This window comes from Chelonoidis abingdonii, chromosome 15, assembly GCF_003597395.2.
Source record: "Chelonoidis abingdonii isolate Lonesome George chromosome 15, CheloAbing_2.0, whole genome shotgun sequence".
NCBI classification, from domain to species: domain Eukaryota; kingdom Metazoa; phylum Chordata; order Testudines; family Testudinidae; genus Chelonoidis; species Chelonoidis abingdonii.
The window spans coordinates 18,787,656-18,813,491 of NC_133783.1; the positions used below are offsets into that span (position 1 = coordinate 18,787,656).

Below are 25,836 nucleotides of genomic sequence, written 5' to 3' on the forward strand. Positions count from 1 at the left end.
GCTCATTAAAAAAATAATGTTAATAAATTTGCGATTGAACTCCTTGGGGAGAATTGTATGTCCCCTGCTCCATGAGTTTATCTGCATTCTGCCATATATTTCATGTTATAGTAGTCTCGGATGATGATTCAGCACGTTCATTTTAAGAACACTTTCTCTGCAGATTTGACAAAACGCAAAGAAGGTACCAATGTGAGATTTTCTAAAGATAGATGCAGCACTCGACCCAAGGTTTAAGAATCTGAAGTGCCTTCCAAAATCTGAAATGGACACATGTGGAGCATGCTTTCGAAATTCTTAAAGAGCAACACTCCGATGTGGAAACTACAGAACCAAATCACCAAAAAAGAAAATCAACCTTCCCTAAAATCATTCAGAGATTGAAGCTGGTACAGAACGCAATGTCTCGCTTTACCAGGTAGGCCCCATTGCTGGGAGCATTTGACACTAGTGCTCCGGAACTGCAATGACAGTCCACTGGTCTCTGCCACAAAGTTTAAGGTGTGGTTATCACTACAAAAGGCCTAAATGGCGTAGAATCTGGCTAACTGAGAATGACCTCTCCTCATGCCACACTTCCACATCTGTGGTCAGCATAGGTACTTGAGCTAAAATCCCTCATTATAAAAAAACAAAAAAAAAAAAAAAAAAAAAAAGAAGGATTGACGGAAAGGCATTCTCAGAGAGATCTGAGGCTCTGGAACTTGCTCCAACCCTTGGCTGGTAACCGCCTGAACCTGATGACCTTCTGCGCATACTGCAAAATCATGTTTCATAGGGTTTTGACAGGGTAAGCTTCCTGGAATGATGAAGGGGTGAAAAGGAGCTTTTTGTATGGGACAGGCTGGCAGAGTTTCTTTGGAACAATTATTTTAATGATGTTAGTGTTTTGTGTATTATGTGTTGGGTGCCTACAGCCTTCTATAGGTGTGTTTTTATTATATCAATGATAAACAAAAGAAGAAAATTCAGTTTTAGTTCCCTTTGCCTTTGGCCCTAACTTGAGTTCATGCTACTCCCAATCCATTTTTCTGCAAATTTAATCAGCACACTGTTAACTCCTCTTCCAGACCACATAAAACTATATGTAATACTGACCCTTGTGTCACCACACTAGATACTTTCTCCCCAATTGAGGACATTGTCATTTCAGTAGGCTTTGTTGTCATCCATAGCCAGCATATCATCCATGGAATAGCAATCATGTCTAAGCAAATCAAATTCAGCAAGCAAGAATATATAAATGTTTTACAAAATTCAGATATTAGACCTACTGTGTTCCTTCAACACTAATTTGTAATTTTATCACAAGCAGCAATGAAGTTTGGCCTGATTGTTCTTTAAAATTCTAGTTTGCTCCTGCTCATACTTTTAATTCCGTTTGGTTATTTTGCACATTTTGTCCTCATATTTGTGTCATTATTTAACTAGGATTTACTTCGATCCTACAAACACTACATGACAATAGAAATGTATGCTACATTACAATTATTTATTAGCAAAGTTGCTCCAAATAATCCCCTTCCCCTACTTCATGTCAGCTTTCACAAAACTTCCATTTTACAAACTAGAAAACCACAACTTCATGGATTAGCAGCAACTATAGGAATGGGCTGACGAGTTACAAACCTCAACTATTGAAAGCCACTTGTCAAAATCTTAGCAAGGCCCTCATACAGCACAAAATCAGAGAGCGTTTCAGATACAGTTACACACAATATAAGTACCTGGTTGGAAAGAAGTACAACTATAAATGGCAGGACATTGTTATTAGAGCTGAGCAGGTCTAAGAAAATCAGTTTGTACTTCTGACTAATACTTTGTTATCACAAAGAATGCTTCCTTCTTTAGAGTACATTACAGTGTCGACTAAAAAGAAAATGTGCTTATTGATTAAAGCACCATCACTAATCTCAATACCAAAATCATGAATAAAACGTGAATGTTCAATCCAATGGTATTATTAAACTGCTGCATAATTATTATAGGGTGTGACCAAAGGTGGTTTTTTGTTTTTTTTTTAGAACAACCTGTGCATGAACATTTATGCATATGCTTTTGAAAATCTGGGTGTATATTTACATGACAGCTTTTCTTCCAATTGTGTTTTGTTGTTTTAACAAACAATCTTCAAAGGCCTACTTAGAAAAGTTGAACTATGGAAGATATGCTCTATCATAATACCACTTGGGCATAAATGCCATCCTACCTACTGTGTCAAAATAGCTCCCCCCCCCCCCACACACACAAAGGGAAATACAAATAATACAAACACACATTTCTCAAATTACCTTGCATAAAAATCTCCTGAACCTTTTGTTCCTTTACCCAGACTTTTACCTCCTCATGAAGCTGTGGGTTGTCCCTGAGAACTGGGTTTAGACTGTCTACGTCGTCCTAAAGTAGAGATTTTAAAAAGAATCATATGTTATGTTTATTCATAACATTCATGATGTTTATTTTTCTAATCAAATTCCAAAGTACAATTTGAAACAAGACTGTAAAATGTATTGGTTCAATACAAATCCATGGGTCATTTTTAGAAAAATCTCATACGTGCAAGCTGTATTTGATAGTAGTAAGAGTGATTTCATGAGAAAAAAAGTACACTGTATCCCATACATGATCAGACTTCCAAGGTATTAATAGGATCACATTGTCATAAATGAGGCCTTCCCTATAACCTAATGTTACCCTATAAAGAGTTCAGTGTTTACAAGAACACGGTAACATTTGTTTCAACAAAGTGGCGTTAAAATCAGAAGCCTGAAATGTCCAATTCATATTTTTTATACACACACACACACTGCAAGAGAGAATTTAAATATTTATACCAATAAATGCATGTGTATACGTAAGAGAAGAAAACCACTATTGCTAGTTTTTAATACTATACAGAGCCTGGTAAACTGTCTTGAATGAAATAAGACGTATTTCAGTTTTGGTCCAAACTCTCATGAATAAAGATTTTATTTTAAAACAAATTCTCTTTCCAATGTACATTTTTGAGTTAATCAAAAAGTATCTAGAAAAATAAATAATTTTTTGGTGGCATTGTCCTCACCAAGAGGCAGATCTAGACACAAATTAACGTTTTTGTTCTGTACTTAGAAACATGGTTATTCAGTCATGGGATCTCCTATAACCTGTTGATTCACCTCTGGGCTCTGATATTTTTTTCTCTCTCTTTCAAATCACAATTACTACTCCTGAGTTTGAAATCAGTGGAAGGAGCCTTAGAGTAACTGGGAGGAACAGCAGCCATAGTTGGCGGCTCTTTGAGAAGTACGTGGGCAGACCTTGGAAACAGTGGACAGAAAGTCATGTTTTGTGAAGAGGCCCCCCCAGAGAGAGAAAATAATGAGAGAGATCCTCAGCACATACATTATAAAATATTTTAACAATAACTGCCCTTTTCCTTTTAGTGTCTGGTTGTTACCATTTAAAAGTGTTTGCCTTCAAAAGTGTTATCCTTAGAATGGGAGGAGGGATGTATGAAAAACCTGATTAGAGGTCCAAAAGATGACACAGTTTTGGAAAACTGAAAATCTGTCTCCCACCAACAGTTCTGCTTAGGCGTCAACTCTTACCCCCTTGCCCCCACATATGGCTTACTCCTCTTGACATATTATACATTTCCAATTAATTAAACATGAGGTCACAGCAACAAAAAGCAAAGACAATATGTGAAACCTATATAAGAAACCACTTGTCGCCTAAGAGATCACCCAAAATATCTCCAAGTGTATTAATCCACAAAAAATAAAGTATACCTTGTGAAAAATATCCTGAAAACTAGGGTTTTGACTGCACATACTTTCTGTTATGGCTTTCTCATATTTATATAAAATAATCACATGAAAACATACCTTTTAAAACAGAAAAGAGTACATTTGAACAAGTTCATTCAGATTTGTCACCCTTTAATAAAGACTGCTCTGCATACTGTCCTATAAGCATTTAATATAAAAAGTTATTCTCTACACAGCATTGATTATTACACACACATACTTAAAATAATTGGTCAATGGTCAATTAAAATCACTGTCAAGGCGAAATTCTAATTAGAGAATTTAAGCTCAGTATGTCAGGAAATTCAAAGTAATGGTTCCCACAACCACCATAACTCTACCCCCTTATGCATGTGTTGTACTTCTGTATATTCAGTTAAATGTATATGCCAAGTGGCTGAATTATGTTTTTTGTAGTCCATGTTATCTTTGAATTTCCTGATATTTTTGCATTCACTCAGTCACACATTCAAATCTAATAACGTGTTTTGGAGTGAAACACATTAGTGCTTCATTGCACCCTACAAGAAAGGCTGGTAGAGAGCACAAGAGGAAAGCCATCAGACCTGCCGCTTCCTCAATTCCTTTTTAAGATGGCACTGCAGGCAGTGCAGTTGGTCTGCAATTATCTGGTTTTACTTCTTAGCAATGTACTTTCCTAAAGAAAAAAATATAATCCCATTTACCCTATAAAGGTACTTCCTGTGATTGGATCAAGACAGCACAGATCCTGGATTCTTACTTCCTTCTTAGCTAGACTGACGACCAGTCAACTTGTAGAATATTCATGCCCTCTACAGTTCTTCTCTGCCAATTTTCAGAGTTTGAGTTCTTCTGTTCTGAAAGAAAATGTGTTAGTCTTGTTATCTCCCAATCCAAGATTAGTCTTCCCTCAGTCCTGGAACCCAAGATTCCTCTGAGTGGATGTCTGTGCTGGCTTGCCACTGTCACAAAAAGCAAATGATCATGTAAATGGGATTATAATTTGCCCTTCTGAGTTGACTACAGCAAAGTCTCTGCATTCTTAATACAGTAGCAGCATCTCATACAAGAGGAGGACTAGACTAAATATTGGCAAGAGAAAGTGCCCCAGGGCCACAGAAAGGAAGGACGGGAATGGAGAGTATTCCCATGCTCACTTTCTTTCCAGAAGACAGCTGCATAAAGTAGCATGGCCATAAGCAACCAGTGGATGAAGGTTGAATTAAGAACTCCCAGGTCATGTAAGGCTTTACAGAGCTCATCTGCTGTTACCATCTCCACCCCACCAAGATGTGGACGCAGCTTTAGTGGAGTGGTTTTCTTCCTATCTGAGCAAAAATTATTTGACTTATCTATTTGGCTCTTGGATTCAGATTCTGACTCACTGTGTGATGACACACTGCAAAGCTTTTAGGACTTTCCTAAAATTTTTGAACAATGCAAGGGAGTCCATTTTCCTAAAAGATCTTAAGTAAATGTTCCAAAGTCCTTCTGAGAACATGAATATACCTATGCCAGAGTCTCTCCTTTCTTACAATGTGGTGGAGGAGGCTGCAATTGTGAGCTATATTGCCATAATTCCAATTTAACCAGGCTCCCTCCTGCTTCTCCCAGTAGCAGGTGTGGAAAGGTCAGGCACAGTAAGACTGCCAGACCACAGAGTACGTTTGAGTGCTGAGACACACAGCACAAGAAACAAACAGTTTCTTTGTCCAAAAAAGCATTTCCAGGTTCCAAACACACAATGAGGCATCCAAGATAGTTGATGGGGAAGCTACAGATCACTTGTCCTGCTTCAGATACCTTTTGAGTCAGGAATCAAACTTAGGAACTTGAAGGTGACCCAAAGAGACAAAGGATCAAATTGTGGGGAGAGCCCACAAAACAGCAATATTCTTCCAAGCTCCACCCACAAACCAAGTTCTGTCCCCCTGAGATACTAAAATGTGATTCTTCAGACTGTTCGAAATATAATGCAGTGCTCCATATCCTTAGTGGACCATTGAGCTTGACTCCCCAGTGGGTCTCAGATGCCCTGCTTCTTTCCTTCTTGATTTGGGAGACAGGAGAAAGAATATGAGGTGGAAGTGGTGATACTCACCCAACTGCCAGATACTTGTGGCACCAAAATAAGATGTCATGTACAGTAGATTAAAAGATAGTCAAAACTTTTGTTAAATCTTTCTTCCAACACACAAAACAGTGACTTTGTCTAAACAGAGATTTTCATGAAGAAGTTTCCACTTATCAGAATACAGGATACAGGGCTAGTTGAACCATTAGTCAGAGCCAGCCTTATGACATTTGAATTAACACCTCATTGAAATGAACAGGGACTTTTTCACATTTTCAAGCTTTTCTTCACAACTGTAAGGGCTAGAGACCGATTTTGTTTTAAAATGAAAACTGCAACTCTGGAGCTCAAGATAAAAGCTCAGAGCAAATGGAGGAGTAGTATATATCCACATCACTGCCCAATTTGAGCCCCGCTTTGAGGGCTTTAAAATTCTCCAATTACTGTCAATTCTTCCTGTCTGACCAAGGAGGAGAGAAGATCCCATGGTCTGTGACACAAGAGACTCAGTAAAGGAAAAACAGCCAAAGCTAAAATGTACTCTATACATCATAAGCACCTGAAAATTACAATGTTGCAACACGATGTTTAATAAATTAAAGACATTTTCTTTGTAACAATAAGAACTCATTTCAGTGGCAGTATTTCACCAAAAAAAGACTAAATAGATTCTGCAGTCCTCACAGAGGTCAGCACCATATTAGTCTCTGCCATCTGTGGTTTAATTAACTACAGCTTCCTCTTGGTGCTTAGAGATTTTCAGATGATCTAAGACATGAATTAAATAAAAACTGGCATGTAACACACTTGAAAAATATGTTTACAATGTTATATTCACCAAGTGCTACACAAGAAAACAAGCATTTCCTAAATATTAACTTCTACATATTTATGTGATAACGGAGTCTCATCTGAATTCAGCAGTCAGCGAGCCAAATTCAACTCTGGTGATAATTTACATGAAGAGATGAATTTGTCCCACTGACTCCAGGTAAAGTCGGAGTACAGACATATCAAGTATTTCAAAAGCTTAAAGTTTCAGTCTCTGTTAATCAGATAAAAATTAGGGCTGTCGATTAATTGCAGTTAACTCATGCAAATAACTAAGAAAAATTAATCATGATTAAAAATTAATCGTGATTAATCGTAGTTTTAATTGCACTGTTAAACAATAGAATACCAATTTAAATTTATTAAATATTTTGAATGTTTTTCTACATTTTCATATATATTGTATTCTATGTTATAATTGAAATCAAAGAGTATATTTTCATTACAAATATTTGCACTGTAAAAATTATAAAGGAAATAGTATTTTTCAATTCACCTCATTCAAGTACTGTAGTGCAATCTCTTTGTCCTTAAAGTGCAACTAACCAATGTAGATTTTTTTGTTACATAACTGCACTCAAAACCAAAATAAATGTAAAACTTCAGAACCTACAAGTCCACTCAGTCCTACTTCTTGTTCGGCCAACCGCTAAGACAAACAAGTTTGTTTACATTTACAGGAAATAATGCTGCCCTCTTCTTATTTACAATGTCACCAGAAAGTGAGACCAGGCATTTGCATGGCACTTTTGTAGCCAGTATTTCAAGGTATTTACGTGCCAGATATGCTAAATATTCGTATGCCCCTTTGTGCTTCGGCCACCATTCCAGAGGATATGCTGATGACACTCATTAACAAAATAATGCATTAATTAAATTTGTGACTGAACTCTTTGGGGGAGAATTGTATGTCCCCTGCTTTGTTTTACCTGCATTCTGCCATATATTTCATGTTATAGCAGTCTTGGGTGATAACCCAGCACGTGTTGTTCATTTTAGGAACACTTTCACTGCAGATTTGACAAAAGAAGGTACCAATGTGAAATTTCTAAAGATAGATACAGCACTCAACCCAAAGTTTAAGAATCTGAAGTGCCTTCCAAAATCTGAGAGGGGACGAGATGTGGTGCATGCTTTCAGAAGTCTTAAAAAAAAGCAACACTCTGATGCGGAAACTACAGAACCCGAACCACCAAAAAAGATCAACCTTCTGCTGGTGGCATCTGACTCTGATGATGAAAATGAACATGAATCAGTCCACACTGCTTTGGATCATTGTAGAGCAGACCCTGTCATCAGCATGGACGCATGTCCTCTGGAGTTGTGGCTGAAGCATAAAGGTACATATGAATCTTTACCGCATCTCGTACATAAATATCTTGTGATGCCGGCTACGAAAGTGCTATGTGAATGCCTATTCTCACTTTCAGGTGACATTGTTAACAAGAAGCAGGCAGCATCATCTCCTGCAAATGTAAACAAACTTGTTTGTCTGAGCAACTGGCTGAACAAAAAGTAGGACTGAGTGGACTTGCAGGCTCTAAAATTTTACATTGTTTTATTTTTGAATGAAGGTTTTTGTCTACATAATTCTAAATTTTTAAATTTAATATTCATGATAAAGAGATTGCACTACAGTACTTCTATTAGCTGAATTGAAAAGTACTATTTCTTTTGTTTTTTTACAGTACAAATACTTGTAATCAAAAATAAATAGAAAATGAGCACTGTACACTTTGTATTGTGTTGTAATTGAAATCAATATATTTGAAAATGTAGAAAACATCCAAAAATATTTAAATACATGGTATTTTATTATTGTTTTACAGTGCAGTTAATTGCGATTAATTTTTTTAATCGCTTGACAGCTCTAACAATTCTTTGCATGTCAAAAATATTTTCTATCCAATGTTCTCTAGATCATATACCACCACTTACAAAAACTACTATCAACATTACACTTCACATTATTCAGTTTACACAACTAACTTAACAGTGTTTAGTTTTACATGGTGTTATCACTATCCCTGATACATATGCATTACCTCAAGACACATGACAACAAAGGTTTTCTGAAGGAACACTGTATAGTTTTAACACAAGTTTAATAATAAACAATTATCTATATTATATATATATTTTTTCTCAAACCCTGACAGAGGTGTTTTCTTGCTATCTCAATGTCTGGAGTAAGTAAAGACCCAGGTAAAAATTAGCTGACTTAAAATCATTTGAGTAGAAGCAGTTACTTATTTGCACAGGAATCATTTTACAGAATCTACAAGGGCTACAACTGTATCCTTAGATAAAGGTGCCTGTCCAAATTGTCAAAGCTGTCTTCAGTCTCAGGAATTTATTGGATTTAAAGCTCTTTCTAGATTTTCAGAAAGCAATGGCAGCAACGAGTGTCATCTTTAATATTCAGATTGCTGAAAGCTTGCATCCTCTCGTCTTGGATGCAAACTGTGTCATCAAATATAACAGTTGGACTGGACAACAAGAAATTTTTAGCAGTGAGCCCCTCCAACAGAAAAATCAAGTGATCTCCTTCTCCCACCCTCCAAATTTCTATTGAGCCCTCAGCCTTTACAGAAGATGCCCTTTGTTAGCTGAATCTTCACCTCCCTTCCCTTTTCTCCCTCCCTTTTGTCTCTGCTGGCTGGATGTTCCCCATCATCATCTTTTTTGATGGTTGTAAACCCTTGTGGAGAAAGAGAAATTATCTGCACCTCAGTATACCTGCTTGATATGATCTTGCCTGACGGCATGGAATTAAATAAAAGGCTGTTGGGGGATTGAGGGAACAAATGGGAAATGAAACAATGAAAGAGATATGGTAATACCAGAAAAAATACCAATGGTCCTTAAGGAAACATTGGGGGAACTTAACTGGAGAATGCTCAGGTGGCTGCCATGCTAGCAACCTTTCTTCTTCTCAGGCCTGAGCCTAGGATCAAAGAGTATAGTGAACCTAGAGAGGAAAGGGGGGTGGAGGTAAGAACAGGAAGCAGTAGCTGGAGAAGAGTCTCAAACAGACATTAAGAGTAGATAGAAGGAGCTGTCTGTTGTCTTTATCTCCCAGATCAGGAGTAGAGTAGTCTGGACTGAGTGGAACTTACCCAAAACTTGCAAGGAAAAAGAATACATTTTAGCTAAGACCCTGATGAATATAGGCTTTTTGTTGTTTTATGCTTTTTCTCTGCTTGCTGTGCACCTCTGGGTGAATAAATAATATTTTATTTTAAAGCAGCTGTTTTTGAGTCACTTTAAACAGATGGTGGTCACAGGATCTTTAAGGAAAAGGGCTTGTAGGTGCCATAACCAGTTGTGCCCATTGTGTTATCACATTTGATAAACAGGGGGCCGTAGCACAGAGATCCAATCCAAGAGTGGCAGGATTGTGTGGTTCTACCCAGAATACCTCAGCTCCATTTTAGCTTAGCAGGAGCCTAGACTACAACTAAAATGTTTAAATCATGCTACAGGGCATTATACTGCATTTACGCTAGGAAAAAGGTCAAGTTTATGTTGGATTTAGCTAGCACATGGCAGCTAAGCCTGATCTAAGCTTGACCGCTTTTCCCTAGCTGAGACAAAGTAAAAGTATAAACAGGAAATAGAACTTTGAGGGCATAAATGGAAGGTACAAAGAATTAGGTTCAGGCTTCAGGTGGAAAAGAAGTGCCTAACCAAGGGTTTGATCAGGTATGCAGCTTAACGTTGACCACTAGAAAATGACAATCAACAGAAAGCAGAGATACTCTCTTCTGAACAGTACTATGTGCAGAAGCTTGAACCTAAAAGAGTATAAACGGATAGGCCTTCTTGCTGAAAATCATGATTCCAAGTACAGGAGCAGGGAATAACTAATGACTTTACAGAGGCGTGTCAGAATCATACTCTGGAAAGGGCTAAATTATTTATATTCATGGTCTGTGGTATAATTTTATGACTATATGCTATCCTCAATCAAATAAAATTAATGTTGATATAAATGAGAAGTTTGCATAAAGATCAAGAGTTTAAGTATAAACTAAATTTTCCACTAGTTGTTTAGTACCTTACTGTTATATTCAGTAACAGTGGAAAAAGGCTCCCATCACAATCACCATTACTTCTGCCCTTTATATCTCTCCTCCTGCATGTCTTGTCTCCTTCCTTCCCTCTCTGCATTTCCTTCTCTGAAGAAACTTCCAATTCCCATAACCACTGGCTTCACTTCCACTCCCCACTCCCTTCCCCCTTCCATCTGCTAAGATGAACAGTAGAGATGCCCCTCCGGGGTTACGCAAACTTGGCGAACGCAAATCTACACTTATGGAAAAAGGTCCGTAAGCTAGAAATAGGTTCGTTTTTTCCCCCCTTTTCTTTTTTTTGGGTGTAATGATCAGGTATACGCTTCCAACTAATGCAAGATTTGAGTTATGCAAGGCGTTCCGGAACAGAATCCTTGCATAAGTCAGGGAGAGTCTATAGTTAAACAATTAATGCTGATATATAACATGTTGTTAGACTTTCGCATTAATACCCATTGAGATTAATGGAGAAAGCGAGGGTGAGATTTATGCGAGGGCAGGGGTGTTTCATAAGTCTCAGTTATTGTGTCATGTTCAGAGCAGGCTCAGACAGACTTCATTGCATTGATTTACAAACAAGTCATGTTTGGAAGTGTAATTTCACAACTTTGAGGGGACTAGAAGTTTATTTGTTTAAAAATAAAAGCTTAGACTTTGCGGAATCTAAATAAGTTATGCAGGCCATAAATATGTGTGGGACAGATCCAGCCCATGGGCTGAGTACTTGCTACCATTTCATTACACAGATATCAAGAATAAAACATTTCTATACCATAAAACACAGATATTTGCCTTCCTAAACCATACAAAAAATAAAATTCACTCAGGTGAAATATATTTATGGTGGAAAAACTGGTTAACCTTCTTTTTCGTAACTGTTGTTCTTTGAGATGTGTTGCTCATGTCCATTCCATTCTAGCTGTGCGCACATCCACATGCGTAGTCGGAGATTTTTGCCTTAGCAGTATCCATAGGGTTTGCTGTGGTGCCCTTTGAGTGCAGCATTCATGTGTCAGTATATCAGGCACTGCCAGCCCTACGCCTTCTCAGTTCCTTCTTGCCAGCAACTCCGACAGAGGAGCAGGAGGGCAGGTAATGGAATGGACATAAGCAACACATCTCAAAGAACAGTTACAAAAAGGTAGGTTTTTTTTTTCTTCGAGTGCTTGCTCATGTCGATTCCATTCTGGGTGACTCAGAAGCAGTGTTCATGAAGGTGAGCTTGGAGTTCACGGTCGTGTAGCTTGCAGCACTGCTCTGCCAAAGCCAGTATCATCTCAAGCCTGCTGGGTAAGCATAATGAGATGTGAACGTTTGGACAATCAGCTAGCAGCCCTACAGTCAAATCTCTTATTGGAACTTCCGCCAAGAAGGGCACTGGTGACACTGGCAGGGGCACGTTTGCCAGCTCATAGCAGTAGTGGATGCAGGCCATGATCCAGGACAAAATCCTTTGAGCAGACACTGGGAGACCCTTCATTCTGTTTGCCACTGCAACGAATAACTGCATCGACTGACGGAACGGCTTTGTCCGATCTCTGTAGAGGGCCAGCACCCTCCTGACATCCAGGACACGCAGCCTGCATTCCTCCTCTGATGTATCAGGCTTTGGAAAGAAGACAGGTAAGTATATGTCATAGCCAGTATGAAACTAGGAAAATATCTTGGGCAGAAATGCCAAGTGTGGTCACAGCTGGACCTTATCCTTCTAGAATACTGTATAGGGTGGTTTTGAAGTAAGTGCCCTGGTCTCAGACATCCTGCAGGCTGATGTTATCACTACCAGGAATGAAACCTTCCAGGAGAGAGCAGGAAGCCAGAGGCTCGAAGGGAGGCCCCCTGAGTCTCGACAGCAGAAGATTCAGGTCCCCGAGAGGGAGGGGATCCTGGACATGCAGATAGAGACACTCCAGACCTTTCAAAAACCGGACTGTCATGTAGTGAGTGAAGACCAACCTGCCTTGAAATGGAGGATGTAAAGCTGAAAAGCGGCCAGGTGGACCCTGATCAATGACAGGGACAAACCTTGGAATTTGAGGTGCAGAAGATTATCTAGGGTCTCCTGCAGCAGGGCCTGCTGAGCCCAGATACGCCGTTCTGAGGCCCAGCACGTGAACCTTTTCCTTTTGGCCAGGTAAGCTGCTTTGGTGGAGAATTTCCTGCTACTCAACAAGACCTGCTGAACCCGGGCTAAGCATTCCTGTTCATCCATGTTTTGCCATGCTGTCAAGTGTGGCACCGCCAGGTTTGGGTGCAGAAGGCTGCTGTGGTTCTGGGACAGCAGGTCCAGCTAGAGGGGCAGCTACCGAAAGCTCCAGAAGCGTGCCAAACCAGTGCTGGTGAGGCCAGGCCAGGGCCATTAGGTTAACCTTCATCCTGTCCTGTTTCAACTTCACGAGGCCTCTCCGAACCAATGGAACTGGCGGGAAGGCGTACTTCAGAGCCCCCGACCACGGGATGAGAAACACATTTGACAGAGAGCCCCCATACATCCCCCGGATCCAACAGAACACATGGCATTTCCTGTTCTGCCTGGACGAGAACAGGTCCACCTGGGGAGTCCCTCACCTCTAAAAGATCATACTGATCACCTCTGGATGGAGCAACCATTCACGGTGAGATGAGAAGGTCCTGTTGAGGCGATCTGCTAATACATTTCTGATCCCGGGTAGGTGTGCGGCTACCAGATGAATGGCATGCTGTGCACAAAAGTCACAAAAGGTGGAGAGCTTCTTGGCAAGGGGCTGACGACCTGGCTCCACCCTACCTGCTGATGTAATACATCGTGGTGGTATTGTCCATCAGGACCTTCACCACCTTACCGCTCAGGTGGGGCAAGAAAGCCTGGCAGGCCAGGCAAACTGCTCTGAACTCCCTGATGTTCATATGGCAGGCCACGTTGTTCCACAACCAGTGGCCCTGCATCAGAGACCAGAATCAGCGACAGGGCTGGAGCCTCAAAGGGAACTCTCTCCAACACTGACCTGGGGTCCAACCACCAGTCCAGGGATGACTGGGTGCAATCCGGCAACCCAATTTAGGCCATGTCTGTTGGGAATGTAGACGGATGCCAGCAACTCTTGCAGAGGCTGGAGACGGAGTCAGGCATGACTGACCACATATGTGCATGCATATGGTGAAATCTTCATCATTGGGGATTTTTAAGAGCAGGTTGGACAAACACTTGTCAGGGATGGTCTAGATACTACTTAGTCCTGCCTTGAGTGCAGGGGACTGAACTAGATCACCACTCAAGGTCCCTTCCAGTTCTATGATTCTATGCAGCCATGTGGCCCAAAAACTGCAGGCAGTGTGAGTTGTGGCGAGCGAGTGGTTTTTCACATGGGAGATCAGGTCCGACAGGGCCTGAAAACGCGCCTCTTAAAGGAAGGCTCTGGCCGCGTGGAGTGAAGAACTTTTCAGCTTGGAAAAGACAACTGAGAGAGGATATGATTGAGGTCTATAAAATCATGACTGGTGTGGAGAAAGTAAATAAGTTTTATTTACGTCGTCTTATAACACAGGAACTAGGGGTTACCAAATAAAATTCACAGGCAGCAGATTTAAAGAGGCGAAGAAAGTATTTCTTCACACAACGCACAGTCAACCAGTGGAATTCTTTGGCAGAGGATGTTGTGAAGTCCAAGACTTTAACAGGGTTCAAAAAATAACTAAAGTTCATGGAGGATAGGTCCATCAATGGCTATTAGCCAGGATGGGCAGGCATGGTTTCCCTAGCCTGTGTTTCCCAGTAGATGGATCACTTGATGATTAGCTGTTTTGTTCATTTCCTCTGGGGCACTGGGCATCGGCCACTGTTGGAAGACAAGATACTAGGCTAAACAGACCTTTGGTCTGACCCAGTATGGCAGTTCTTATGTTCATTTCTCCCCCCAGCCAAGGTAGACTCCGTCATTCCAAAAGCAAACAGACTATATTCAAGGAGTTGCCATATTTACTCAGTGTTCAATCTAGAAAGTTTCTGGCACTTTAGTAGCACCCAGTTCTTTTAATTACAATGTACATAATTTTTTTAATCTTCAGGTGCTTGTCAGTAATTTCTTGATAAAAGGTTTTTTCTAGTATTATATTAGGTCCCATTGTTGCTCAATAGTTTGAGAACACTCAAGCGTTAACTTATCATAATTACTGTGCAACAAGTTTCCAAATCTCTACAAAGTTAAGATTATTTGGGTGCTCTAAGCATGTATTTCCACACTTCAACACTTAACGTTAATATACCTCTGAATTTTCCTGGGTTTATACTACTTATTTTGGGGGCAATTGGGACAATATCCATCCTTAGAAAGAAATTTATTCTAAACTAAATATGGCCCACAGCTTTGCCGTTCAAGTTTATGTTGTTTTTTTTTTTAAGTACGAGTGAGGGTGGGTGACTCTGTGGGTTTTGCTGGGAGATAGCAGCCTCTCTCAGGAGGTGTACCAGAACGCTGAGGAGCAAGTTAATTGATGCAGTGCCCATCTTTACTAAAGGCAGTCTTTGGCCTCATTCCCACTAATATCAATAATATACAGCAGTCATTTTGAAAGAACCTAGTTGTTCATTAAATTAGCTGGAAAATATTTTCAACCTTTACTGAAGGAGAAACATTATTGAAGAACAGAAAGAAAAATATTCCATTGAACTTAAAATGTCCTTTAAATCGTAGTTTCTGCACAAGATTTCAATGATGTCTAACAGTATAGGAAATCTGAACAGTCTGCACTATTCTGACATTGAGGTAATTAGGAATAAAAATGTCTGACACCAGGTGTTAAATTTCTTTACAGGCCTATTTCAATTAATTAATTTTAACTCAAACTATACCTGTACTTCCATAATTACATTGTTGTAAAGAACAGTGTAGTTTAAAAAAATATTAAGGAGAGTTACTACTGCTGAAACAGATCAACAATTACTACTCATTAAAAGTAAAATATGTGAGCTCCACAGAATACACACAGTGTTTGGATTGTGTTATACTGCACATAGTAAGGTCTCAACACCTCTCCCCCACAACTTTCTAAACTGGCAGCTCCAAAAACTTTATTGGTTTATGTACCACCTTTCAAAAAAACACTGAAAAGTGAATGAATGAAACATCTAGCTTACATACCACAGTTTGGAAACAATGCTGTAAACATTAATTCTGTGTTTAAATAACTGACAGTCTACCTATTGCCTTAGAATCACATGTGGCACTTTGGTGCCCTGCATACCACTAATGTGGGGTTCACAGGCCTCACTAGAGTTTCCCATACTCTGTTCTCAATCAGGGAAAACAGAATACTGATCACAAGACAGAGCACTCCTTGCATTTCCTAACACACGCATCAGGAGTGAAGGACTAAGGAAGAGGAGATTGCTAAACAAACAGGCTAGAGTTGTGAAAATCTCTCTCTGGCACATCACATAGTCATGTTGGGCAAGATGAATGGGAATAAAGAGAAGGGGAAGGAAAAAGCAGTGAGCCAAAAGCCAATCACAGCATAATGTCCTAATTATGTGTTGCAACATTTTTTCCACACCATCCTATCTACCATTCTGGAGGTCACTGCTGGGTTCGGCTGAAGTTTTGAAACATGAGGTTCCCTTTAGTGATTAGCAGCAGCTGAAGTTCTCAGTTAAACTACCTCCATTGCATTCAAAGCACCTTTGGCAACCTGCTGTCTCAGCAGAGAGCCTTTTTTCTCTCCCCTGCTTTTTTGCACTAAACCCCTTATTTCAGAAAATTGGGGTGGGGGGCACTCTGGGACCTTGCAACTGCAAAAATTTGTGTGGGGTGACACATGGTGAGAGTCCTCTCTCAGTGCCACCACTTCCCATTCCCCAAACACTCAGAACACAAAACTACAGTGGTGGTCTGTGTATGTGGCAGAAGTTTCTAATATCTTGAAACAATTTTTGGTTCCCTGTATGTGCACCTCATTTGGAACTGGAAGTATGCAATCAGGCAGCAACAGAGACAAAAAAAAAGCACAAATACAGTACAGTACTGTATTGAACGTAAACTGGTAAAAGGAAAGGGAAAGCAGCATTATTCTTCTGCTTAGTTAAGTTTCAAAGCTGTATTAAGTCAATGTTTAGTGGTAAACTTTATAAACAACAAAGAACAACCATAACGTTTTATTCAGAGTTATAAACAGTTCAGAGTTACAAACAACTTCCATTCCTCAGCCGTTTGTAACTCAGATTCTATGGTAGCTCTCCCTCTCTTATTCTACCCCAGTACAGCTGCCTGTGTGGCAAATACTCCTCCTGTGGTTTACTGAGCAACACAGAGCCTCCTTCAATTCCTGCTGTCAGTTTAGCTTTTCAGCAGGTTACCACAAATGATGTGGGAAAACTCCTTGCCTTGGGAAGAAAAATGACAAATTAAGGATACTCTCCCCCACCATCACTGTGGCCAGACCTGACAAGCTTCTCTGGACAGCTTTTTTTGTACTTAATTGGCCTACTACTGTTCTTTGTGAGGGCCCTGGTCCTAAACTATCTTGTGGTTGTAGAAATGTCCTTCTCTTTTCAGATATTTCTTAAATTAGGTGCCTGGCTTCTTCTACAGACAAGACTGGGGTCCAGATCCTCAATATTCTTCCTGATTTGGACAGAGAGACTTCTAACAGGAATCAATTCTCATAACTCAAGCCAGGAGAGAGCTGCAACTCTCGTGTAAAGCACAAGCATCTTCTGCCCCTCTTCTCTAAACTCCTCATCCCTAAGAGCACTTTCAAACTAATTGCCAATAATTCTGTAGGTCTGATACTTCCTCTTCTTCAGGACTCCAGTGATAATTCAGAGGGCCCTTTGATGGTAGCTGAATAGACAATTCTGATAAAAGAGATTCTTTTTTCTTGGTACTGTGCCAACAGTATCCACAATCCTGAGAGATTCTAATCCCAACAGATGGCGTGGAAGCATCTCAAAATTTCATTGACTGTAAGCTCCTTAAAATGTGTGTTTGAGTCAGTGGATTTGTTACAGTGTTATGGCATCCATAATCATGGCTCTCACTTCTTGAGGCTACATTTATATGAAGAAAGTCCGTAAGATATAGCTCCTACTAAGAAAAAGGAATCCAACTGAGATTTAAAAGACAAAAAGGAACACCTGGAGTCACAGCTCAAAATACAAGGAGTTTCCATGCAGTTGCACATTATTTTTGTTTTATTTATTTATTTATTTTAAAGAGAAGCTACCTTTCTGTTGTTTCCCCTGCTCTGCCTGCCCACAGCCAAGCAGTTATTCCGAGGCTGCTCCTCCCTCCCAAGAACTAAGCCTGCTAATCTATTCTGTTTAACCTTGATCTGCCCCTAGGTGGTAACGAATGCATGACTGGAAGAAGCAGGGTTTAGTCACTCTATGAAGAAGTAGCAGCACAATGGCAGCTGAGGTTCTGACCTCTGAAGTGTATCAGATTTTGCAGGCCATTCTGCATTTTGACTCAGTAAAGCTGCCTGTTCCACTGCACCAGAAAAATAAGCTATGTTCTGCAGCCACACAAGAGAGACAAAGACTTCCCATCCAAATACCTTGTAGCCCTGGGAAAGGGTACTGAGCTGGGAGTGCCAGGACATGAGTTCAAATGTCACCTTTACAGACTGCTACGTAGATTTCCATGCACATGACAGCCCTTAGTATGGACGAAGGCCCCATATTCCTACCCTAGAAAGCTGTCAAGTTCTCCTGTTTTACAAATAAGTAAAATGAGAAGTTATAACAACAACAACTGGAGATATACCGATCTCCTAGAACTGGAAGGGACCTTGAAAGGTCATCAAGTCCAGCCTCCTACCTTTACTAGCAGGACCAAGTACTGATTTCTGCCCCAGCTCCCTAAGTGGCCCCCTCAAGGACTGAACTCACAACCCTGGGTTTAGCAGGCTAATGCTCAAACCACTGAGCTATCCCTCCCCTCCCCTCCCCTCCCCTGAAGTTGTACAGTCACTTCAGACAGAGTTGTGTATGTAACTTTCACATATCTGAAGCCCATTTGACTGACCCCAATTTTAAGGAGATGTTTAAGCAAGAACGGTCTTTATCGACTAGACAAAACTAGAGCATGTGAGCAGGAAGAATTCAGCAGAACAGACAAGAGGCTCAACATAAAGTAAATAAAACCTTTTGTTCAGGATTTTATACTGCTCTCATCACCATGGTACGTGTACTGTAAAAAGGCTAATAAACACAAACTGCTGAAAGAACACTGAAAGAAAAAGATAGTAGGGAAGAGACAATAATAAGAGACTTAATGGAAAACAATCCCACAGAAAAACAGGAAAGTGATGAGGATAGAAACAAAAATTCAATGGACACTTCAAGTTGAAATTCAGAAAAAAACGGAAGGAAAAAAGGTGGAACACACACAACATATGGTAAATGCTTTTTAAAAAAACTGAAAGCTGTTAACATACCACAATGTCATGCATTTAAGTGGCTAGGATTTGAGAGATATGCCTGATGTAGCATGCTACACATGGTCTGGATCTAGGTAACTCCTCTTCATTTTTACGGGTTACTAGTTTGGAGCAATACTTTCCAGAATGGATGGTGAGTTATTGAGCGAGAAAGGGGAATTTTCCCCCCTTACCTGTACATTTTTTTTCCCATAAATGGGACAGTCACCATTCTCAAAGATCTCACCTTCATAAAAACGGTCTAAAGTATATTACTTTGGTGTCTTTTACCCTTTACTTTTTGAACTCTCAAGTTCAAAGAGTTTTTCTGGAGAATTCCAGCTAGTGCTAAGCATTAAAATGAGCATCGGGTACCAAAACCTCAGCCCAAACCAGTAATGGACTCCTTTAGTCTATTTATAAGAAAAGAACATTATGACAAGTAGAAAATGTTATTGTTCCTCTGTGATGTTTCACTCGAGAGGATAGTAATAATCATAATAATGTAATTTCACACTGCCAACAGCAAACTAATATCTAGATATCATATTGTGATTAATGCTGTGGCTCTCCGTAACTTCATCTGTTGAAGAAATGACTCTCTGACTCTTCAAGAAAAGATTAAGGATGATATCATGGGAACGAATAGCATGACTAGGACTCAGGAGATATGGGTTCTATTGATGGTTCTCCCACAAACTTTATGTGTTACCTTGGGCAAGTCATTCAATCTCTCTGTGCCTCTGCTGTTTCATCTGTAAAATAGAGAATTATTTCTCTACCTCATAAAGGTGTTGTGTGCATAAATCCATTAACATTCATTTGTGATGTACTCAGATACTATGGTGCTGAGCACCACAGAAAAGCTTATAAATTAATCTATTCGAGACTGAATTCCATGATATACAAGGTTCTTAAATACTGTACTTCAGGCCCAGTATTTTACCCACTTTAAAAATTGTGTTCTGATTTCTGGGGCAGGGAGGGGGGAGGAAGGGTGCAGCAGAGGGGAGAGTAGAGATTAAAGTGAGACAGAAAGAAATCCTCTGTATTATAATATAAATCCAATTTGTGTAATGTAAACTTAAAATTCACTTCTAAGTCAATAATAAATAATAATAATAATAAAATAATAAAATAAACTAATATTTGTGAAATCCAGAGAAATCAATGTTTTGTTCTCCTCTACTTGTTCTGCAAGAGAAAATTAAATCACTATTACCAGTCAGGTTGGCAGAGACACAAAAGGGAGGGTAGGGAGGGAGAGAAGAGGAACAGTAATGTTAATTTTAAAGACAGAAAATGTTTGCTTAATTGAATGTGACCAAAGAAATGTACGAACAATGGTTAGCACAAAGAAAATACAACTATATTTAATTAAGTAGTATCCTTTTAAAGAGGCATGAAGTTTGATCAGAAAATGTATTGTACTCAAAGTCCTCTATATCAAAACAAACACTGCATTTCTTGTTTTGTTAGTAAAGTCATACCAATGTCAAAGGCGGGGGGTGAGCTATTGACTAACCATCTTTGTTTTTATTTAACAAACATGAAGTTTGGATAAAATTACTTGAGTTTCTCACCAGATGTTTGGCCTGAAATCAGAATTCCATATACACATGTTTAGATCATTTCATTTGGAACTACTAACTCTCAGTTTCCACTAAGTGCAACTTGGTGAAGACTGCTGAGTAGAATTCTCATACGGTACTAATCCTCAAGTGAAAAATCAGTACTTGCACTAAGTATAATTTTTTTAATATCGTCTTTATATAAAATTACTTTTATTACCCCCAAGGATTTAATTTTAAAACGCCATTGTTCAATGCTTTTAATCAAAAAGTTATTTATGCTGATAGTATTTTGAAAAAAATTAGGAAGTCTGACTTTATCTTATACTATTCATCTGCACTCAGCTTCTACTAAGCTGAATTATTCAGCACCTCTACCACATGTGCCACCAATGTAGTGTGCCTGACACATCACAATTTAGTAACTCCAGTTTCCTCAAATCTACGACTTTAAGATGTACGCAACTTAAGGTTTTCCACAGAAATATCTGAAAACTCTCTTAACAAAGGGCATCGTTTGCTCCATGAAAACAATAAATTATATTAATTTACACTAGGGCTGTCCACTGATTAAAAAAATTTATTGCGATTAATTGTGCGATTAAAAAAAATTAATCACGCAATCAATCACACTGTTAAACATTAATACAATACCAAGTATTTAAATGTTTTTGGATGTTTTCTACATTTTAAATGTATTAATTTCAGTTACATCACAGAATACAAAGTGTACAGTGCTCACTTTCTATTTATTTTTGATTACAAGTATTTGCACTGTAAAAAAAAAAAAGGTATTTTTCAATTCACCTAATACAAGTACTGAAGCGCAATTGCTTTATTATGAAAATTGAATTTACAAACATAGAATTATGTACAAAAAAACTACATTCAAAAATAAAACAATTAAAATTTTAGAGCCTACAAGTCCACTCAGTCCTACTTCTTGTTCAGACAATTGCTCAGATGAACAAGTTTGTTTACATTTGCAGGAGATAATCCTGCCTGCTTCTCATTCACAAAGTCACCTGAAAGTGAAAACAGGCATTCGCAGGGCACTGTTGTAGTTGGCAACACAAGATATTTATGTGCCAGATGCATTAAAGATTCATATATCCCTTTATGCTTCAACCACCATTCCAGGGGACATGGGTCCATGCTGACAACGGGTTCTGCTCGATAACAATCCAAAGCCGTACAGACCAATGCATGTTCATTTTAATTATCTGAGTCAGATGCCATCAGCAGAAGGTTGTTTTTCTTTTTTTGGTGGTTCAGGTTCTGTAGTTTCTGCAGAATGTTGCTCTTTTAAGACTTCTGTTTACCGTATCTGGTATGCAAATACCTTGCAATGCTGGCTACAAAAGAGCCAGGAAAATGCCTGTTCTCACTTTCTGGTGACATTGTAAGTAAGAAGAGGGCAGCATTACCTCTAGTAAATGTAAACAAACTTGTTTGTCTCTTAGTGATTGGCTGAAAAAGAAGTAGGACTGAGTGGACTTAGCTCTGAAGTTTTACATTGTTTTGTTTTTGAGTACATTTATGTAACAAAAATCTATATTTGTAAGCTGCGTTTTCATGACAGAGCCTGCACTACAGTACTTGTATGATGTGAACTGAAAAATACTATTTCTTGTGTTTATCATTTTTACAGTGCAAATAATTATAATATACACTTTGACTTCACTTACAACACAATATATATTACAGTGTAGAAAAAATCCAATATATTTTATACATTTCAATTGGTATTCTATTGACAATGCGATTAAAATCGTGATTAATTGTGAGTGATTAATAGTTGTGTGAGTTAACTGCAATTAATCAATAGCCCTAATTCACACATTTCTGTACCATTTTGTAGAAGATACTATAATTGCATTTTAGAGAATATAGTAATAGATCATCAAGGGAAAGATAGAGTAACAGAACATAATAGTGTTGCCAACTTTCTGTTTGAAGAAAACTGAACACCCTTGTCTTGCCCTGTCTCTTTTCTGAGGCCATGCTCCTGCTCACTCCATCCCCCTCCCTCCATTGCTTGCTTTCCCCCACTCTCACTCACCCGTTCATTTTCACTGGGGCTGGGGCAGGAGGTGGGTGGCATTGAAGGCTGCGAGTAAGAGCTCTAGTGTGGGGCTGGAGATAAGGGGTTTGAGATGCAGGAGAGGGCTCCAGGCTGGGGCAAGGGGTTGGGGTGCGGGAGGGGATGAGGCCGGGAATGAGAGGTTTTGGGCGCAGGAAGGGGATCTGGGCTGGGGCAAGGGTTTTGGAGGGGGTGAGGGCTCTGGGCTGGAGATGAGGGGTTTGGGGTGCAGGAGACAGCTCCAGGATGGCGCAGGGGATTGAGTTGTGGGAGTAGACTCTGGGCTGAGGTAGAGGGTTGGGAAGGGGTACGGGCTCTGGTGTGGGGCCAGAAATGAGGGTTTCAGAGTGCAGGAGGGGGATCTGGACTAGAGCAGGGGTTTGGGGTGGGGGAGGGGAGGTGGGCTCCAGGTGACACTTACTTTAGGTGGCTCCCAAGAAGCTGCCAGCATCTCCGCCGGCTCCTAAGCAGAAGCAAAACTACATGGCTCTGTGCCCTGCCCGCATCTGCAGGCATCGCCCCCTCAGCTCCCATTGGCCGTGGTTTCTGGCCAATGGGAGCAGCCGAACTGGTGCTGGGGGAAGCATGGCCGTCCCTCTGCCTAGGAGGGAGAGGGAGATGCCAGCAGCTTCCCAGGAGTCCTATGGAGCCAGGTAAGGAGCTTGCCTGCACCGCCAACCGGACTTTTAATGGCCCCGTCAGCTGTCCCACCAGGGTCCCTTTTTGACCGGGCTTTCTGGTCAAAAACTGGACACCTGGCAACCCTAGAACATAGTAACTGAAATCCTTTTGTTTCCTATCTAACGAACCGTACTTTGCGGTCAAGTCAAATTTATTTTAAATTCCTATTGTAACTAGGAGTGTGTGAATTTGTTCTCTTTTTAAAATAAGCATTCCTCTGCAGTGCTTGCAACATTAGGTCATCAATTCTGTAAGGTGGTGAATTCCTTCAGAAAGGTATTGAGAACCTCCAGCTGCCCCTGTCAGCAACAAAGTGAGAATATGAAAAGGGATACTCACTAAAAACTGTTTCTAAAAATGCAACTGACAAATCTAGTTTCATTATCCAAATCGAGGGAAATGCAAAAAGTAAACCAACAGCATAAATAGTTTAATTTTTAAAAAAAATAAAATAAAAAGGACAAAGCAACAGCTCACTGGTCAATGTGTGTTGTGCGACACCCTCCGTGCCTAATCTATACAGGATATCAATCTGTCAGAGTCACAGAGCTTAGCTCTACAACTCTAGTTGTAGAGACTCATGTGTTTAGTTTTGCAAGTCCCAGACTGAATCCAAATATGTTGGCCAAGATGGAAGCTGTCACATCAGGAAGATATTTGAAATTTTTAGGTTTAATAATAAATAATAATAATAAATGAGAAAATAAATTTCTGTACACACACACAAATTGAAGGTGAAGAGGCCTCTCCTTCAGATTAGAAGGCAGGGCTTCCTTGGATATTTAAAATCACGGTAATCAATCAGTTTTAACCTAACATGGGGAATTCCCTACCAAAATGTGTGCTCTCGTACATCTAACATTGCAGAGGCAAATTTTGAGCTAGTTGCATTCACAGATGACAGTGACAGCTTGATAATTCCCAAACAATGTTCCCTCTAAATTTTCTTTGTTCTGAGTGGACTACAAACGCTACTTGAGTGTTATATTTTTTTCCCTGGGCAAAGTTTACACACACATATATATATATTGACTCTTCAGACATATATTCCATTGAACAGTGTAAGTATTTTTAAAGTACCCTTAAATGGCCAGTATACATAATTATGCTTACATACAATGTTCTGTAGCTTATACAGAACATTGTACCATCACTAGCTGGCATATCTAAAGAAGACTAATAGCGAGACTAGAAGGTAATTGATGTAACTATAAACACAATTTATTTCTTTAGGGAAGAAACCTCAGGACTGATCAATGTGCAAGTTAAGAGAAACAACCTTTTCCAGTGGATTTAGCCTTTTGACTCTCTTCATGCCAGGATTGTACATTAAACAGTATAGATGGTATCAGCACCAAGCTGTTCATACCATCACTATGCAGGATGCAGTCAGAGAAGCCAGCTGGACTGCTTTTGGGTGGTCCGGACACTAAAAAACATGAATAGAAACAATTTTTAAGAGAATGCTGAGAAGAGTTAAAGACTGAGAAACTGGATGCTGCTCTGTCATCTATGAAGGAAGCGAAACCAGGAGCTGAGCACATGATGGTGGGGAATGCCAGCTGGCCTACACTGAAGTTCTCAAGCTGTTTCTGTCATTCTCGGTGGGTGGGACAAACCCAAAAGCCCCTGGAGCGCTGGAGAGTAAGCCCATGAGAAGAGCATTTTTCAGTTACAATAGCTATTTTTAAGACTGTAATTTCAAGAGGGGGAAAGGGTTGAAAAAATTCTTCTGTTTATGATTAGGGATTGCTTACATTTTCTTTCTATCCATCTATACATATGCACATTTTATTTCACTCTTTTCTTCAAATCTTCACTATTTTTTAAACTCATTTATAGTAAAAGGTTTGCATTGTGTTTTAATCTGTACATATAACACCATCCATACAACACTATTTCCTTTCTTTTTATGAGAAAAGAGGGTAACAAAACCCAAAATCCTTCAGCTTTCTTATGCTCTGTGTGATGAGTTGGGGCTATATCTGTAAAACTTTAGAATTCTGGCTAATATTGTGAAGTTGTATTACGAAAACCTGTATCATAAGTGCCTATACTTAGGCCTCGTCTACACTGGGGGTGGGGAGTAGGGAGATAGGGGAGAGATATCGATCTAAGGCCTGGTCCACACTACGCCGTTAAATCTATTTTAACAGCATTAAATCGATTTAACGCTGTACCCGTCCACACCACAGTGCTCTTTAAATCGATTTCTGTACTCCTACAAAACAAGAGGAGTAACGCTAAAATCGATAGTATTACTTCGGAATACTGTTAGTGTGGATGGAAATCGACATTATTGGCCTCCGGGAGGTATCCCACAGTGCACCACTGACCGCTCTGGACAGCAATC

General features: G+C 39.7%; 1 protein-coding gene across 15 annotated transcripts in view; it reads right to left on the reverse strand.

The window, feature by feature from the left end:
- Nucleotides 1-25,836, reverse strand: part of JMJD1C (jumonji domain containing 1C) — a 325,097-nt gene that overhangs the window by 84,890 nt on the left and 214,371 nt on the right. For 11 of the 15 annotated variants that reach the window (XR_012657050.1, XR_004373154.2, XR_012657049.1 and 8 more), the window contains one exon: nt 2,292-2,397. Coding sequence is in view for 12 of the 15 variants with exons in the window: in XM_075072587.1 (XP_074928688.1) it covers nt 2,292-2,397 (106 nt within the window). In the remaining 3 variants the exon portion in view is untranslated. Of the gene's footprint in view, nt 1-2,291; nt 2,398-4,477; nt 4,631-25,836 lie in introns of all 15 variants that reach the window. The other 4 variants (XM_032776339.2, XM_032776341.2, XM_075072589.1 and 1 more) reach the window with 1 other exon arrangement.